The sequence below is a fragment of the Sceloporus occidentalis genome, unplaced genomic scaffold, assembly GCF_023333645.1.
Source record: "Sceloporus occidentalis isolate IW3139 unplaced genomic scaffold, rSceOcc1.0.p SCAF_42, whole genome shotgun sequence".
Classification (NCBI taxonomy): Eukaryota; Metazoa; Chordata; class Lepidosauria; order Squamata; family Phrynosomatidae; genus Sceloporus; species Sceloporus occidentalis.
In genome coordinates this window covers 6,201,074-6,216,885 of record NW_028317022.1, presented here as the reverse complement: position 1 = coordinate 6,216,885, position 15,812 = coordinate 6,201,074, and the positions used below count along the sequence as shown (strand labels likewise).

The 15,812-nt window shown below is 39.7% G+C and overlaps 2 protein-coding genes across 2 annotated transcripts in view; both read right to left on the bottom strand.

Annotated features, from left to right (window-relative positions):
* Positions 1 to 7,500: 7,500 nt before the first annotated feature.
* LOC149289899 (syntaxin-11-like) lies at positions 7,501 to 8,361 on the bottom strand. Its single transcript, XM_089490155.1, has one exon. The coding sequence runs from the start codon at positions 8,359 to 8,361 to the stop codon at positions 7,501 to 7,503; it is 861 nt and encodes a 286-aa protein (XP_089346281.1).
* Positions 8,362 to 10,812: 2,451 nt separating this feature from the next.
* Positions 10,813 to 15,812, bottom strand: part of LOC149289897 (uncharacterized protein C1orf198 homolog) — a 44,241-nt gene continuing 39,241 nt past the window's right edge. Inside the window, exon 6 of the mRNA XM_089490154.1 lies at positions 10,813 to 10,967. Within this exon, the coding sequence (XP_089346280.1) occupies positions 10,813 to 10,967 (155 nt within the window). The remainder of the gene's footprint in view (positions 10,968 to 15,812) is intronic.

Genomic DNA, 15,812 nt, shown 5'->3' with positions numbered 1-15,812 from the left:
GCTATTTCTTAATAGATGCACACAATTGCTCGTGTTTGCTTATACCTTAAACTGTCAGATGGTCTTGAGTGCCAGATTTAGAAACCATTGGATTAGCAATTAAATTCAATGACAGTTCGGATAACGCAACATATGCCTGACATTATCGTGGACAGCGTAACACGTGTATCAATAAAAAAAACCCTGGTTTTAGGACTTGGAGAAATGATTCTCACGCTTTCTGTATCTGGTGACCTCTTTTCATATGTTCGGTCCGAGGCATGACTTTGTTCTCTGTGCCTTCTCGGAATGTCAAACAATATAATAAAGACCTTGGTGGCTTAAATTGCACACAAACCCCAAAAATATGTTAAGAAACTCTTCCTTCCTGCTGTAACTCTCTATCTTGTGCACACACATTTTGTCTCAAAACATTTAACCTATTCACACCAACTAAGTCATCCTGGAGACTAGGCAGCATGAGCAATTCCCATTAAAACTGCTATGCTTGTCACATGATAATGGCAAGATAATCACACTGATCACACTGTGGGTAAAGCCGTTGGGGAACAAATTCTGACATATTTATGACATAGATGGTTATCAAAAAACTGACATGCTCACAACTCAGTCTTTTGTAGGATGATAAATAGATTGTCTTGGCTTTAGAGGTTTGTGACAATCTATCACCCAAAATGGCCAAACAGAGTAGGGGCAACAAACAGTGTGTTATGCAACTACAATATGAGCGTGTTGGACATTCCATTCCAAAACTATGGGCATTAGTATGGAGTTATAGCCCCCCTCCCATCGCAGGTATAACAGCCTCCACTCTTCTGGGAAGGATTTCCAAAATATTGGGGATGTGCATATCCCCAAGGGTGTTCAGTGGGGTTAATGTCAGTGGGGTTATTGTGCAGGCCACTCGAGTTCCGCCATACTAAATGTGTCAAACCATGTTTTTGTGTACCTTGATTCCGCGTAGAGTCTTAGTCAGGGTGAGCACTCGCACGTCCTGTAAAAAGAATGAAGTTTAAACAATCCTGCAAGGGGAGCCAAAGTTCTCTGGAGGGCCTGGATAGACCCTCTGGGAAACTTGTTTAAACTTTATTCTTTTTACAGGACGTGCCGCCATCTTGCGGGTGGTTGGGGTGGTTGTTCGGTGTCGCTGAATGCCACGCTATCCAGGCATTTCAGCTACACCATTGAAGTTTAGGAGGCGATCCTTGATCGACTCTTAAACTTTTAAAATGGGTGTATGGCGGACGTTGACGCGCCCCCAAGGGGCCAGACATGGCAATACGTCGAGGCAATACAGCACGCCACGTCCTAGCACATCAATTGTCGTTAACCCTTTGTTTTCAGGTGACCAGACCGTCAATTGTCATTAAGGGGTTAAAGTCACTGAGCTCTTCAGTACGACCCATTCTGCTGCAATTATTTTTCTTATAGAGATGGCTGCCTATGCGCTTGAATTTATATACCTCTTGACTATGGGTATGACTGGCACAACCAAACTCAATAATTAGGAGGGATGTCCTCGTACGTTTGGTCATATAGTGTAGTCTTCTCTGATTTAAGGACACTGTACACAGGTCTTGTCCAAAATCCAATGTTCTGTATAGTTTCTCTTGCATAATATCTGATTAGGACAGATGCTGTTTTCATGGTTCCCAACCATGTTAATTCCAAACCCATAAGGGTTGGGCTCACAACATTTGGGAACCATTAGTGACTAAGGCAATCTATCAACAATACTAGCATTGTGAAGTGTGCTTACATTATTTCTTACCACAAGGTCTTCTTATGGGATTATGTTTCCATATTTAGTGGTTGCTTAGAACGCATGTGGTGTATGGCAATGTATTTATTTCATCCACACAACATATTTATGCATATCAGTGTATGTGGGGCCATAACACATGCTGCCCACTAGATTGAGAGTAGCCCTGTCCCCATGTACCTCTGCACACTGATCCCACATATTGGATAGTTTATGGGGATATCCTTTTTTATGGTGAAACTTGGCTTGGATATAAAAATACTTAATACATGTATGCTTTGGATTTGGGATGTAAAACCCTTATACTAATATTAATAGTAGCAGAGTCTCATTTTGCATACTCCCACCTAGAAAAGGGTATTTAATTTTAGATTTAACTCACCATGTAAAACCAGCGCACTAATGGGTTGATTTTGTGGCAGAATGCCAGACATTTTTTTATTCAGATACTATAATACACATACTTGTTACATTATGAGAACATGTAGGGTGAACAAAGGAAGATAAACCTGTTTGTGCAGCTTTGTTATTGCACATTAAGTCTAACAGGCAACAAGTTAACACAGGAAACCAAGAGTCCAAAATGCACAACCTTATGTAATTAGCAGACAAATGTATGCAATATATGCACACCTGAACATACTAAAGTGCTCGTTAAAAGATATTTAAAGAAGGCATCAAAACAATTTCTCCTGATATAGAGCCTCAGTCCTTAATCAGTCCCTGGTTTTCGATTAAGAATAGACACATGCCTATCCCATGCATGTTTAAATTCTCTCACTGTTTTAGCCTTTACCACTTCTGATGTCAGGTTGTTCCGTTCATCTACCACCCTGCTGCCGATATATATTATTAGTCCCTGCTTCCGATATATATTAATATTAGCCCCTGCAGCCAATATATATTAAAAACCCCTTAAGGACAATGGGCGGTCTCTAAACCCATCAAAAACAATGCATTTATGCCCGTACATTGTCATTAAGGAGTTAATATTAGACCCTGCTGCCAATATATAAATAAATATTAGCCCCTGCTGCCAAAACATATATAAATATTTCCCCCTGCTGCCAATATATATATAAATATTAGACCCTGTTGCCAATATATTTTATAGTGAAAAAATTGGACCCTACCCAAGCATTTCCTTGGGCCCCGCTCCACGCTCCCTTGCATGCAATCACTCCCTCTGCTACCACACCAAAAAAATATATATTTGCCACACTGACTGCAGATCAGGAGAAGACAGTGTCCTTCTGACTGCACCGTGACATTGAGAGGTCTTCTCCCCTGTAATCATCCCCAGAGTCCCTTTGTCCCCTCATTCACTAAGCTATACCGCTCTTTTACTTACACTCTGTAGTTCAGGCATAGATCAAATAAACAACACATGGAAACAGCACTCCAGGTATTGATCAACTGAATAAGACATACAAATCCTATATTTGCAGGTAAACATAAATAATGTATGGAAACATAGCAGATACAGATCAACAGAACACAAAACCCAGCTTTGCAGGTATATATCAATTGGAAATTACATATAAACTCTACATTAAAGGTATAGATACACCCCCCCCCTAAATTACAAGCAACAATTACAGATCACAGGTCGCACACCCCAAAGCCAACCCTGGCGTCCACATTGCCCACATGGAACCTGACCAGCACCCAAATGAAACATACATAGGACGTGCCATCTTTGTCGCCAAACAGCCTAGCATGAGTCAACATTGTCCCCAAACAGCTGGGGATCCTTGTCCCATAAACACGCTACACCTGTGCCATCTTTGTCCCCAGTGCTTAAACACCCTGCTTATAACATCTTTGCTTTTTTGACAAATCAATAATACACCTATGATTCACAGTCACTCGCTAATTCACTTTCATTCACACAATCATTTATTCTTTCACACAGATTATTTACACATATTCATTAATGCATCCACACATTAATCCATTAATTCTCTCTCTCATTCTGACTCTTTATTTCAATATTCTTGCCTATCTACCCCCTCTCCCTCCCTATCTAGCCCCTCTCCCCCTGCCGACGCCACTGCTTCTGGGCCCTCTGGAACGCACGCTCATTGTACAACAAATTTACTACTGTTCATCAACTTTTTATTTCTCATCCCCTCCTTGTCCTCACTTAAACATGGCCGCTATCCTCTAACACTGCCTCTCCTGTTGGTCTCTCTTCTATGGTGGCCTACACTTTAGCCATACCCCTAGACCTGGAGGCTGACAGGGGATGTTAAAATCCTTCTCTCTCACCCCACAGAACCATCAAGTTTTTGCTGCCTTTTCCCTCCCCCCCTCTCTTTTTTGTTTCTTCTTCACTGTCTATTCTCTCCAGTTGCCATGTGTATTGCTGTGATTTACCTGCCTGTAGCCTTACTTTCCAATTCTTCAATCATTATGCTGCATGGCTCGCTCACTTTCTCCCCTCCACCATTCCTACACTAATCTTGGGGAACAACCCATCCTCCTCTGCTGCTGCTAAATAATTTATGCACCATCTCCTTTTGGTCAGTCACAATGGACCACCAGCCCTACACACTGTGATGGCCACCATATTGTGTCGGTGTTCTTCCACCTTTATATGATCTCTCAGTTCTCTAACACTTTCTTCTCACTTCTGACCATAACCTTCTAACAATTTACCTTGCCATACCTTCTGTGGCAATTCACAGACCCATCACCTCCACCGATGAGTGTCTGTGGAGGAAATCACATTTACCTGTGGACTTTGCACATTACAATCTTGTGCTCATTTCCTATACCTCTGCTCTCCATCTCTCCAAACCTATTTTTTCTTGTTAATCTCCTCCCTCTCCCACAACCCGGTGCAGTTTTCTACTCCACCTAAGATTTAAAACTTAAATTAGACAATATCAGGGATAACATCTTCCCCCATGGTGCTTATTATATCTTACCTCAACTCCTCTCTTTACCACAAGCCACCCTCTGCTGTTTTGGTACTGTCAACTTTAGCGAGGTGTTTGATGTCCTCTCGCCTTCCCACCTCACCACCTACCCACTCGTCCCCGATCCCTCACATCTCTTGCTGTTGCTTTCTGTCTTACTTACACCAAACCTAACCGATTCCTTTAGCCTTTCTTTCCATAAATTTATTCCTATCCCCTTGCAAACATACAATAATATCTCCTATTTAGAAGAAAACCTCTTGATCTCACAGCTCCAACAAACTGTCATGCCGTTTCCCTCTGGCCTCCAAACAACTAGAACGGTTAATATATAATCAACTAGTTTTCTTTCCTCTAACTGCCTCCTTGACCCCCTAATGAGGCAGCCCTAAAAAAAAAATACTATATCTTGCTGCTAAAACAGACAAACATTCAGTACTCCCTGTAATACTCTTGAGCCTCTCCACAACCTTTGACACTACTGACCATTCCCTCCTTCTGCAAACCCTTCATGCACATGGCATCCGCGACATGGCTCTTTCCTGGCTTACTCAAACATCCCTGACTGGATCTTCAGTCTTTCCTTCACTGGAACTTGTTCCTCTCCCCTGCCCTTGCTATGATCAACTCATCCTCACCTAAGCCATCTTCTACTGTCTTCCCTTCACCCTCAAATAGACTGTAAGCTCACAAGAGCAGGGTCCTCTTCTCCTTCTGTTCCAATATGTTTAATATCTGTTAGTGATACTTAAATTGTCTTATTTACTCCCACTGTATCCTATTGTAACAGCGCTATAGAATCTTCTAGCACTATAAAATGCATTTAATGTAAATCCACCATACACCTATAGGGTATCTTAGATCCCTGTTTTGTGGATTTAATGATTATTCCTCCCCACTGTATTCTCACCCCCCATTTGTCTAGTTTGTGATTGGGGCATATCCAACCGTATGGATATTTCCATCTTCTGTAGGTCGTTGTAAAATACATAGCATATTCTTCCTAATTTAGACGCACACAGACACATATTTATCAATTTCAAAGAACAGAAATAAATCCAGAAAGAAACATAAAACCGCACATAAAATGGAGAACACGAGGAGTAAAGTTCAAATAATTTTATTTTATACATACAAAAAACCAGTATAAACAGGGCATATTTGCACGGATTAACAGAAGAGAGGAACATTCTCTTCATTAGAAAGAATCTAGAACTCCAATCAATTCACTACAAAGTTCATGGAATACTGGTTATATTTCATTGCCAACTTTAAAATTGAGTCTTGATATAAAGTCCTGTAAAAATAAATAAAAAAAGGGGGAAAAGAGGACAGAATTAAAAAAATATTAGTTTTTTCTTTTTAATAAAATGTCAATTTCTAATTTTCACTATTACAATTTACCAATTAAACTTTTAGGATTGTGAATGCAATGTCTTTAAGAGGAATTTAAAAACTAACAGGATTTTTGCCCACTTAATACAGGAACTAGGCACCTTATCCATTTTTTTGGAATTCAGAAATCCAAATTAAACATTCTTGTCTACCATCAACGTTTATGCAAAGAACCGACTAGAGCAGGTAGAACACAGAGAGGAGGTTTACCAGTTGTTCAGACTGCTTGGTATAAGAGTGATAGTCTGGCATCCCCAAATCGTTGTGCGTCTTCTGGAAATTGTCTATTTATTTTTTTCAAAGTACTACTGAGTCTTTAAACAAACTCCAACGTATGACATACTGAGCATCTGCGTGAAACATGTACATAAAAAAAATGTGAATAAGTGTGTAAATGGTTACACATTTATAAATTATTAGATACAAAGTATAAATACAAAAAACATCTGTTACAACTACAAAAAAAAATAATAGTATTATACATTTAACCAAAACCCATGGAAATACAAAAAGATATATAAAAGTGTAGAAGGCAGCAAATGCATGAGAGCTATGCAAAGGATGAAGAACACTCTGCTTTACACCAGTTGGGGGTCACTTTCATTAAGGCTCACCCAATATCTGGCGAGATAGCATGACTGCAGTTTGATTGAGCAAGGTAGCCGTGACTTCAAAATAAATTGCTGCTGGGATCCAGTATTTTAAGTATATTATTTAATAACCTTCTGGCTCCTTACAAAGATTTTACAGGTGGCTCCAGTTCACGTACTGGCAACTGTACATTAAAGAAATAGTACCGACATTTAAATGTAATAGGAGTACTTGTTCTTCCCAACGTCAAGGTATATCTCACTTTCTAACCCAACAGCAATCATTTGGATGGCACACCAACACAATTGACAAATACAAAACAAACAATATCCCTACTGACTTCAGAAACCTTTGATCCAGGTAAATCATAGTTTCTTACGTGTTTCTTGAAGATATGAAGGTGCATCAATATGAATTTGTTTGTTGGTAAAAAGTCATATTGATGCGAATTATAACATCAAAGTAATGCACAAATTAATTACACACAATGGAACAAGGTGGGATTTTTCCAGAACAAGGAGATGCAAAACTGGTACTGAACTACCATGCTCAAATCTCTTGCAAGTAAACTAATGTGTGTCGCAATAAATCCGTCAACTTCCAAGTAGAATCACCACATGTTGCTTAAGTAAATTATAACGATTTGATTAGTCATCAGCAGTTTTAAGGCTAGAAAGGCAATCAATCAACATTCTTAGAAATGTATTCTGCTCAGCTCCAAACTTCAATGGACTTTAAATATGGATGTGGATTCATATCTACTAAAAATTGTAGAAAACCAATGCCACTAAACCTTTTTATTTGAAGATATGTCCTTCCAGAGAAGCTTCATTTGAAGCATTGAAAGCAACAGCAGAAAAAACGACGGCAGGGATTTTTCCTCTTGTATTCCACTGCTTGCTTAACCTGGGCCTTTGCTGCCCCAACATAATGTTTAACATTTTCCATGTTTAACTCCACGACATTCAAAGTTTCAGCCTGTTCTTCTACCAGTATGGCCATCTGAAAGAAGAGCTCACGGACTTCCTTAATACGGGTTTCCAACTTCAGCAGCTCCTTGTGTCTGGTTTCGATTTCATTCAAGGCTGAACGAGCAACTTTAACATCCGAGAGCAAGTTTTCAGAGAAGACATCCCATTTCCCTTGCTCAATCATGTCTTCTATCTGGTTTCCTGAAACATCTTTGCCCATGATCTCCAGTTGACGCTGAATGCGAATCTTACAGTTTTCTCGTTGAACCATCTCAGCTTCATTGTATTCCAACATGGCTTGCTGAAAGGCACGTGTCAGGGCCATGTACTGAGCTTTAGAAACCCGTGCAATAACAGAGCTCTCTCCAAACTTGCTACTTGCATCCTCACTAATATTTTTCAGATTTTGGAGTTTTCTGTGGATTCCTTCTCCCCTTAGTTTAATATCTTTGGCAATGCTATTGGAATCTCTCTTTATGCTGCTAAGGCGTCGCATTGAAGTAAGAAATCGTGTGGTCTGCTTTCCTAAACGTTTAACATCGATCTTCAGCAGGTGATTTTCTGTCTTGATGAACTGAATGTCTTTGTACAAGACATCTAAAGAATTATCAGTCTCAAACAAAGTAGGATCTTGTGAGGACAGGTCTTCCTCAGCAGACTGCACATACTGATCATGAAGCCTTGCATATTCAAGAAGTTCTGCAAGTCGGTCTTTCATGATAACTGTGAAAACAAAATAATACTATGTAATACAACAGTGTAGAGATAGAACACAAAGCCAAAGAGCAGACAGTTTGCATTAACACACACACACACATTACCTTAACACTACACTGAAGCACAACATTCTTCACCTTTGCCTGGAATACATCAACCTCATGTATGTCCGAGGTCACACTATATGTATAATATTAGTTCCATGTATTTAAATCAGTGCCATTAACCTATGCAGCCACTGGGTGTAACAAGGTAAATAAAGAGAAACTGACAATGGAAAAGGGAAGATAGGAGAACCATGTCAACATCAACTTATAATTAGTGTGTGTGTTTTAAGCAAGATGTAGAGTTCTTTGGAGACTGGAGTGTCAATGTTTTGATTGATTACTGAAATGGTGGGGGCTGGAGATCATGTGGAAGCGAGTTTCAGAGTTATGGGGTAAAAAGAATCGAGAAATTTAAGTAATAAAACATGGAAAAAGCAGAAGAACAACCTCAGACCAAAGAAGAGCAAACACATGCAGGGGAGTATTTTATAAAACACAAAAACAAACCCATCACAAAGAACTGCAACCAAAAGCCATTGTCATGTTTGTCTTCCTTTTTACCTTCCCAAAAATATTTTAATAGATTAACCACTTTATGAACATTATGATGCATATGAAGACATGAAGGGGTACTAACTGACACATTTAAAACATATCCATAATATATTTTGGTTAAATCATATGTAAATGCCGTGTTAAGGTATCTGACTTTGGCCAGATTACATGGTGTTAAAATGTAATTTATATTTTGGTATAGGAAAAAAATATAATTAGTCAACTAGAGTAGTACAACAACTTTGTAACTTGCTGCCAGTGTTGCAATATTTAATTATAAATACAGCTTGGTGTTTATGCACTTGCCTGGAAACTAAAATTACTCAATAGCATTTTTGGATTCCCATAATTTAGAGAAGCAATAATACTGCTTTTTATTATTTCACGGCCACATTTCGCGGCAGGGGGCTGCCACCGTAGGCCTAGCCCACAATATCTGGCTATAATCCAAGGAACAGCAACAAAAACTGATCCTTGAACAATGTTTTTCCTACAAACCCGGTTTCCTGCTGACATGTCAGTCCATAGCTTCAGGTAGCTATGCTCGCATGGATGGACAGATATTAGACACGGATATTGCAAATTAACCCCCCCCAATAGCTACCCCCTTCCAGTGGGGTTCAGAGATGAACCCACTAGCACCCAGTCACGCAATTTGCAACAAGCGGTAGTTGACCAAAACATATATCAGATGGTAATTTCCCCCGTATATTAAAACACGCAGGGGAACCACGCTTTTACAGTTAATGATGCGAGGGTTTTTTTCTTAGTTGCCAGAATATACCATTTACAGTACTGTCATTTCACTCACACTATTATTAGTGCTATTCTCAGCTTCACTTCCTTTTTTACAAAAGCCACAAGTTACAGATCGGTCAAAATTAAACCATCCAGAGGGTGAACTTACTTTGAAAAACCCAGGAATGGGAGCCTTTTAGTCTTCTTGAGATACGTTGAAAGCAACTTTGGAGTAGAAACCTTATGGAAGCTGCTCAACACACATCAGAATCTGTACATATTCTGTGGACTGGACAAAACCAGCAAAACAATAAAGAAAGTCTTCACCCTGTAGAAATTGAGAAAGAGATAAGGTTTGTTTCTCAGCAGTTACACAGAGGCTACAAAAAAAAATTAGCGGAAACTGTTGGAACACAAAAATACGGTCAACCCTTTCTATGCCAACAGAGAGGACATCAGATCACGAGGTTCACTCCTCCAGCACAAAAAAACTTGAGGGGCAACTATCCACTATACATCTAATTAGGCATGACACCTACCCAAACATTAAATGCGTATAACAATTGCGGGGTCCCTTTATGTTTCGGTTGCGTACCCTTGCAAATGCATGCAGGGTATTTAGCAGACTTCCCCGTAGCATTTGCCCCTTTTGGCCGAATGTCTCCTTGCGGTAAAAATATAAAACACGGTGCTATATACAGTAATGGAGGTTAGCGGTGACAAAAACCTGGTTTATCTCATATTGTTTTATTTAACTTCCATTATCGGCAGACCTAGAGGCTGCCATTGTTCTCAGTCATGTGATTTCTTGCGTGACACAGAGCTGATTTTACTCCATAGACTTTTATTAGGCAGAGTGTCCAGCTGGATCATTAAAACTGAGCCATTCTATTGTCTCTTAGTTTGGGCAAAAATATGATATATACACAAATGGCTAATATGCATCTACTTGAAAACATTTTTTATTAAAAAAAATATGAAAAAACCCCAATATACTAGCATCAGATGCAAGTAATGAAAATGGCGGGAGCTCCCCTTTAACTGGTTTGTAAACCTTGTTGCAATGTACGAACACTAGTTTGTGGAGGTCTCATTAACTCAAGACTTGTGTCTCATTCGCACAACACATTGCTGCGCTCCCGACAGGTTTCTGCGACCATACTGCCATTTTCAAGGTAAGTCTTGAAAAATGGCGGATAGTCGCCAATACTGGTTGGGAGCTCAGCAGTGTTTTTGTAATTGCTGTTCCAGCAATTAGGAACCGCGCCTTTAAAAGGGGGACAAAGAAACAGATTAAACCCATAGAGAGGATTCTGGTGGATACCTCTATACATTAGAATTATCAAAAAGGTAAAATACAAGGCGTCATTAACATGCATATGATGGGTGGCGTGTACCTTTAACTTTACTTTTGCTACAAATAAAACAACGTACAAAAAACACACTATCCTATATCCAGCTTTTACATCTTAACGTCAAAGCTGGACAGAAAAAGTAAAAAGGTGGTGAAAAAGGCAATACGTAATAGGGTGGTTAAACAAAAACAAGAGCTGAAATGTCATTGTCTAAAGCATTAAAACAGGTATATTTTTGCTTTCAATTGAGAACTATATATAGGTTGGGGAAAAAAAACAAAAAACAACTGAATTCCCAGCTGGGGACTTGTAAAGCTTTGTACATACCGTACGTTTTACTCTCCAGCAAATGGAAAAGTAGTCTAAGCCTGTTCCTCCACAATGTATGCTTATCCAACTACCCCCAAAGGAGAAACAAATATAGTTACTAAAATATGTAATAAATAATGCACGTGACAGCTTGGAGGTTCCTTTGAGTTTACGTGGTGATAAATGCATGGGTATTCTGCAGACTCCCCAATATGGGTTACCCCTTTGCCCATCCCACAGCAGCCAACATATATCCTGCCATGTTATATGCTTACTGCCGGTCAGCTTCAATCAACCAATCGGTGGCAAGAATCCTCATACCACAGAGGGGGTAGGAAACTGCAGCTCTGCAGCTGAAACTTTACCCCCAAGGTATGTACAGTTTGTTTAGGCGGCTCCCTGAGGTACTGGAGTGCCTTGCTAAAATATAACATTTTGCCTTGCCGTAAACTTCACAGCCAGCAAAGTTACCAAGGATAAATGAAGTGAAATTACTAGACACAGGAAATAGTGTAACCTATTTCACAATTACTTACAGGGAAATTGCCAATGAAAGCAGAACTGCCTCACGGTTCTTTTTTAACGGAGAGTTTAGTCTTACTTTGCTTATACTTAAAATACCTAATAACAACACTAGCCAGACTACGAACAGGGTCCCCACCATAGGCGACTACTTTATCTCCACCGCTACTTACAAACAGGAGCCATCAGAACACCTAATGCATGCTTGAGACAGTATGACAGAAGCCATACATCATATTCTTTGTGGTTTTTCCTATTTAGTTTGAATGATTTACTTCAGTATTAACTGCTGCGGGTTAGACTTCTACATAATTATCTTGGTTTAGGCTTTCAAGACTTCTAAGTGCTCTTCTTCAGAGGGAAGTAAAAATCCGTGAGGTCCTGCAAGTTTGTGTTCTATGTTCATCCGATTAAAGCCATTGCATTCAACTAATATCCTCATATATAGGATCCCAATGAAGTTAGAATGCCCCCATCTATAATGGCTACCGGCCCCTGTCACACTCTTAACTCATTGTATGCAGGGCATTAGCAAAAAGGGCGAGAAACAGCTGAACAGGAGCAAAGTATGGTTTAGGAATGAGCAGGACTAACAATTAATCCCAGTTTTAACGCCTCTGGGACCCCAAAATATGGCATAGATATTACCCAGATTTATGGAAAATCTAGCCCTGTCTTGACGAATTACTCATATGACAAGTGAAAATATGATACGTTTAGCAGTAATTCTTTTGTCTTACTCTGTAAATGATCATTCTCATCATTCTGATATCAGCAAACACCCAACCAATTGCGCAAGAACACTGCTTAGTCATATATGGTCCGTAACATAACAAGCACACACATGTGAGTCTGCAGAGGCAGGGGGCAGCCTCAAATAACAAAAAGAGACCTGTATGCACACTGTCGTGTCTTTGTTTTACCACGAACGTCCTCAAAGTACGGTAATATCCAGACAAGAGTATGCCGTCTACCATTAAAGTCCGGGTCAGCGTTATCCTTTTCTTAAGAGCTTTCACCAAGTCATTAACACAAATTCTGCGGAAAGCGGTAATTTCTCCAATGCGAAGTTACAAAACTAGCTAGCTAATACGTTTGCTAAAATTAACCATTGTTTTGGACAGTTGTCGACACGTCTGGGATACCAGGTTTAGTTATGTTTAAAGGACCGATCACACACGCTTCTTCCAAAGATCAGCAAATCGCGTCGGTCCAACATTGAGCCCTGACGCAAATCTGTCTACGAGGGTTAGGCAAGCATTCCAGGTCAAAGAAAGGAAGGGGCCCAAGAGGCTCTGCAGAGTGTTTCACGTCTAAATAATCCACAGGGGATATAGAGGCCAGGAGGACTTTATTATTTTGGGGAAAAAGGAAGAGGGGAAATAAACAGCCTTCTTTGGAAAAATATCTTCAACATAAATATGGATTCACATCGGTGACACTGATAAACGCTTTCTTTAGAAAGGGCCACAGGTACCCTTGAGTTTGGTATCTGAAGCCCCCATCTTCGCTGTTCTGCAATACAAGGAGACCAGTAATCCAAAAAAAAAAATAAAATACAGCTAGATCTTCAATGTTTATTAACTGTGACTGCAAAAAACTGCTCTAAATGAAAATTAATTTTATAGAACAATTACCAGTCCATTTATTTCTAGGGGCTTCGTGACATTTCCTTTAAGCATATGATAAAAGTGAGTCACAATCAGTAGGCAACATATATGTTTTATTTGCATAATTTCCAAGTGTGGCAGGAGATTTATGGTAAGTCACATGCTTTCATCCGATGTGCTAGGTCGGCGGTATGATTGGGTTTAAAATTTGGAAAAGGTACAATGCTTCAGATATTACAGGTATCCTGTGCCCACAATATTCTCTGGAGTTTATTACAGAAAAAAATAAAATACTAGTTCAGTAACTCCAAAAAGGCAAACCATCAAAAGCCTTCAAATCCATATGCAACACAAAACTTCAGGAAGCAGTAAAGCCTGTCATGCCAAGAGATTCTGCAGCAGCTACAAATATTATTGCACTAACTGCTCAGACTTCCAACTGCCCTTGGATTTGAACAAGCGAACATGTACGCATATGTTTCAGAAACTGGAGTATGTTATTGAGGCTTATTCACTTAAAGAACAGCTGACAGAATTGTGTTTCAGTCCCAAATTCTGCTGCAGAATAAACTTGGCTGGCCCTGTATAATGTATACTTAAATCAGTGAGAAGTATCTACCCACTAGATTATGGATTACACAAAGCCAGTTCTGCCCTTCTTAATGAATATTAAAGTGAGAGAGTTAAAACATAACCAAGTTACTAAACAGCACACACACACACACACATTATCTATATATACATATTAGAGATTTCTTGTTGCCCTTCTGGATTTTAAAATCAATATTGCCTGATTTCTGCTTATGGCAGCACAGAGTTAATAAACCCTTGGGGTGCAAAGCTGTAAATACAACACCTAAAAAGGGTTAACACAAAAACAGCCTACCCAACAATGCAAATGAACCTAGGGAGAGTAGATGAGCAACGACCTGAAATGAAGCACCTGGGACTTCTCTGTGATAATAAGCCTTCAAATTCACAAATTCATCCGTTGAATGCCTCGCACCTCTAAGCTATCAGAGCAATGCTGTGCAGGTGACGCTTACCCGGTGTGATGCACAGATCAGCTTCTATGACCTCATACCGTATCTCGTGCTCCGTTCAGCTGATGCAACATGGCCCTGGCTGACTGTTTTCCATCTTAATATAGCACAATATTTATGTCTCCTTTTGCTAAGCAGAGCCTTCCTCTTTCTATGCTCAGCAAATAGTGGTGAGGTTTAGGAGTTCCCCAGGCAGGTGGGAGGCAGTGAAGATCAGAAGAGGAAGTGTGGGGTGAAGCTGCAACCATGTGAGTAAGCAGGAGGAGTAACTCACACCAGGGCTGCCTCCTGACACTTCATCAGATCATCAGCTTCATCCTAAACTTTATCTCATCTTCAGATACAAATGGGCAATAAATAGCCTGAAGAATCAATTTAATAAGCTGAGTTATGATTGTTTATAAATTAATACTACTCACACCATTCAAATGTACAAATATTTTGAAAAGGACAACAAACAATAAAAGCAAACAGGCTTTGTTTATAGCCCCCTCTAGTGGGAGAAGGGTGGCTCTGCTTCTAGAAGTCCGTGTCCTGGGCTAACCTCCAACCCTGATCAATACTGCAGTGCATTCACAATAGGATTCACATAGGATCTTTCTTCGGATATGAAGTGATATGAATAAGATATACACAGTGTCGAAGGACTAATTATATTTTTACAATAAAGAAAAGACTCGTACGAAACGCGCTATAGAGCAGACAAAGTATTTCGCTAGCACTACCGGATTAGAAATAGGAAGCTCTTAAACGCTGCCCTCACTTTTTATAGAACATCGAAATTACTTAAGAGAAGAAACTTCTTGCTTAATTGAGTACCTGCTAGATATAACGTAACCTCCCTGCTATATTCACTGTGCTAAAGTGATGCCTCTAATTTGAGAAAATAACCCAAAAACAAACAAAAAGCAAAGAAAATTCCAGGCTATGGTGACCACATCAACTATGTTTTCCAAAATGTGTGTATATATATATATATTGCCAAATAGCACAGGTGAAGGGCTGCCCTGCAGTGTGTGTGATATATAAACTCATGGACTAGCTATTTGGCATACTGGGCAAATGCAACACACCTACTCATTCTGCCACTTTGGGTCCTGTAGTGTGTGAATGGAGGCTCCACGAAGATAAAAATGTAAAGTGCAGCTCTTGAGCCGTCCGCCACTGGTTGTGATGAATGCTAAGTTATATATCTAACACACTGCAGGGCAATGCTTTACATATGCTGCTTGGTTATATGTAAAAATGATATGCGCCCTGGAAAAACATAGCT

Excerpts from the sequence above, each read along its gene's own strand:
- LOC149289899 (XM_089490155.1), bottom strand. The coding sequence starts at position 8,361 with ATGAAAGACCGACTTGCAGAACTTCTTGAATATGCAAGGCTTCATGAT.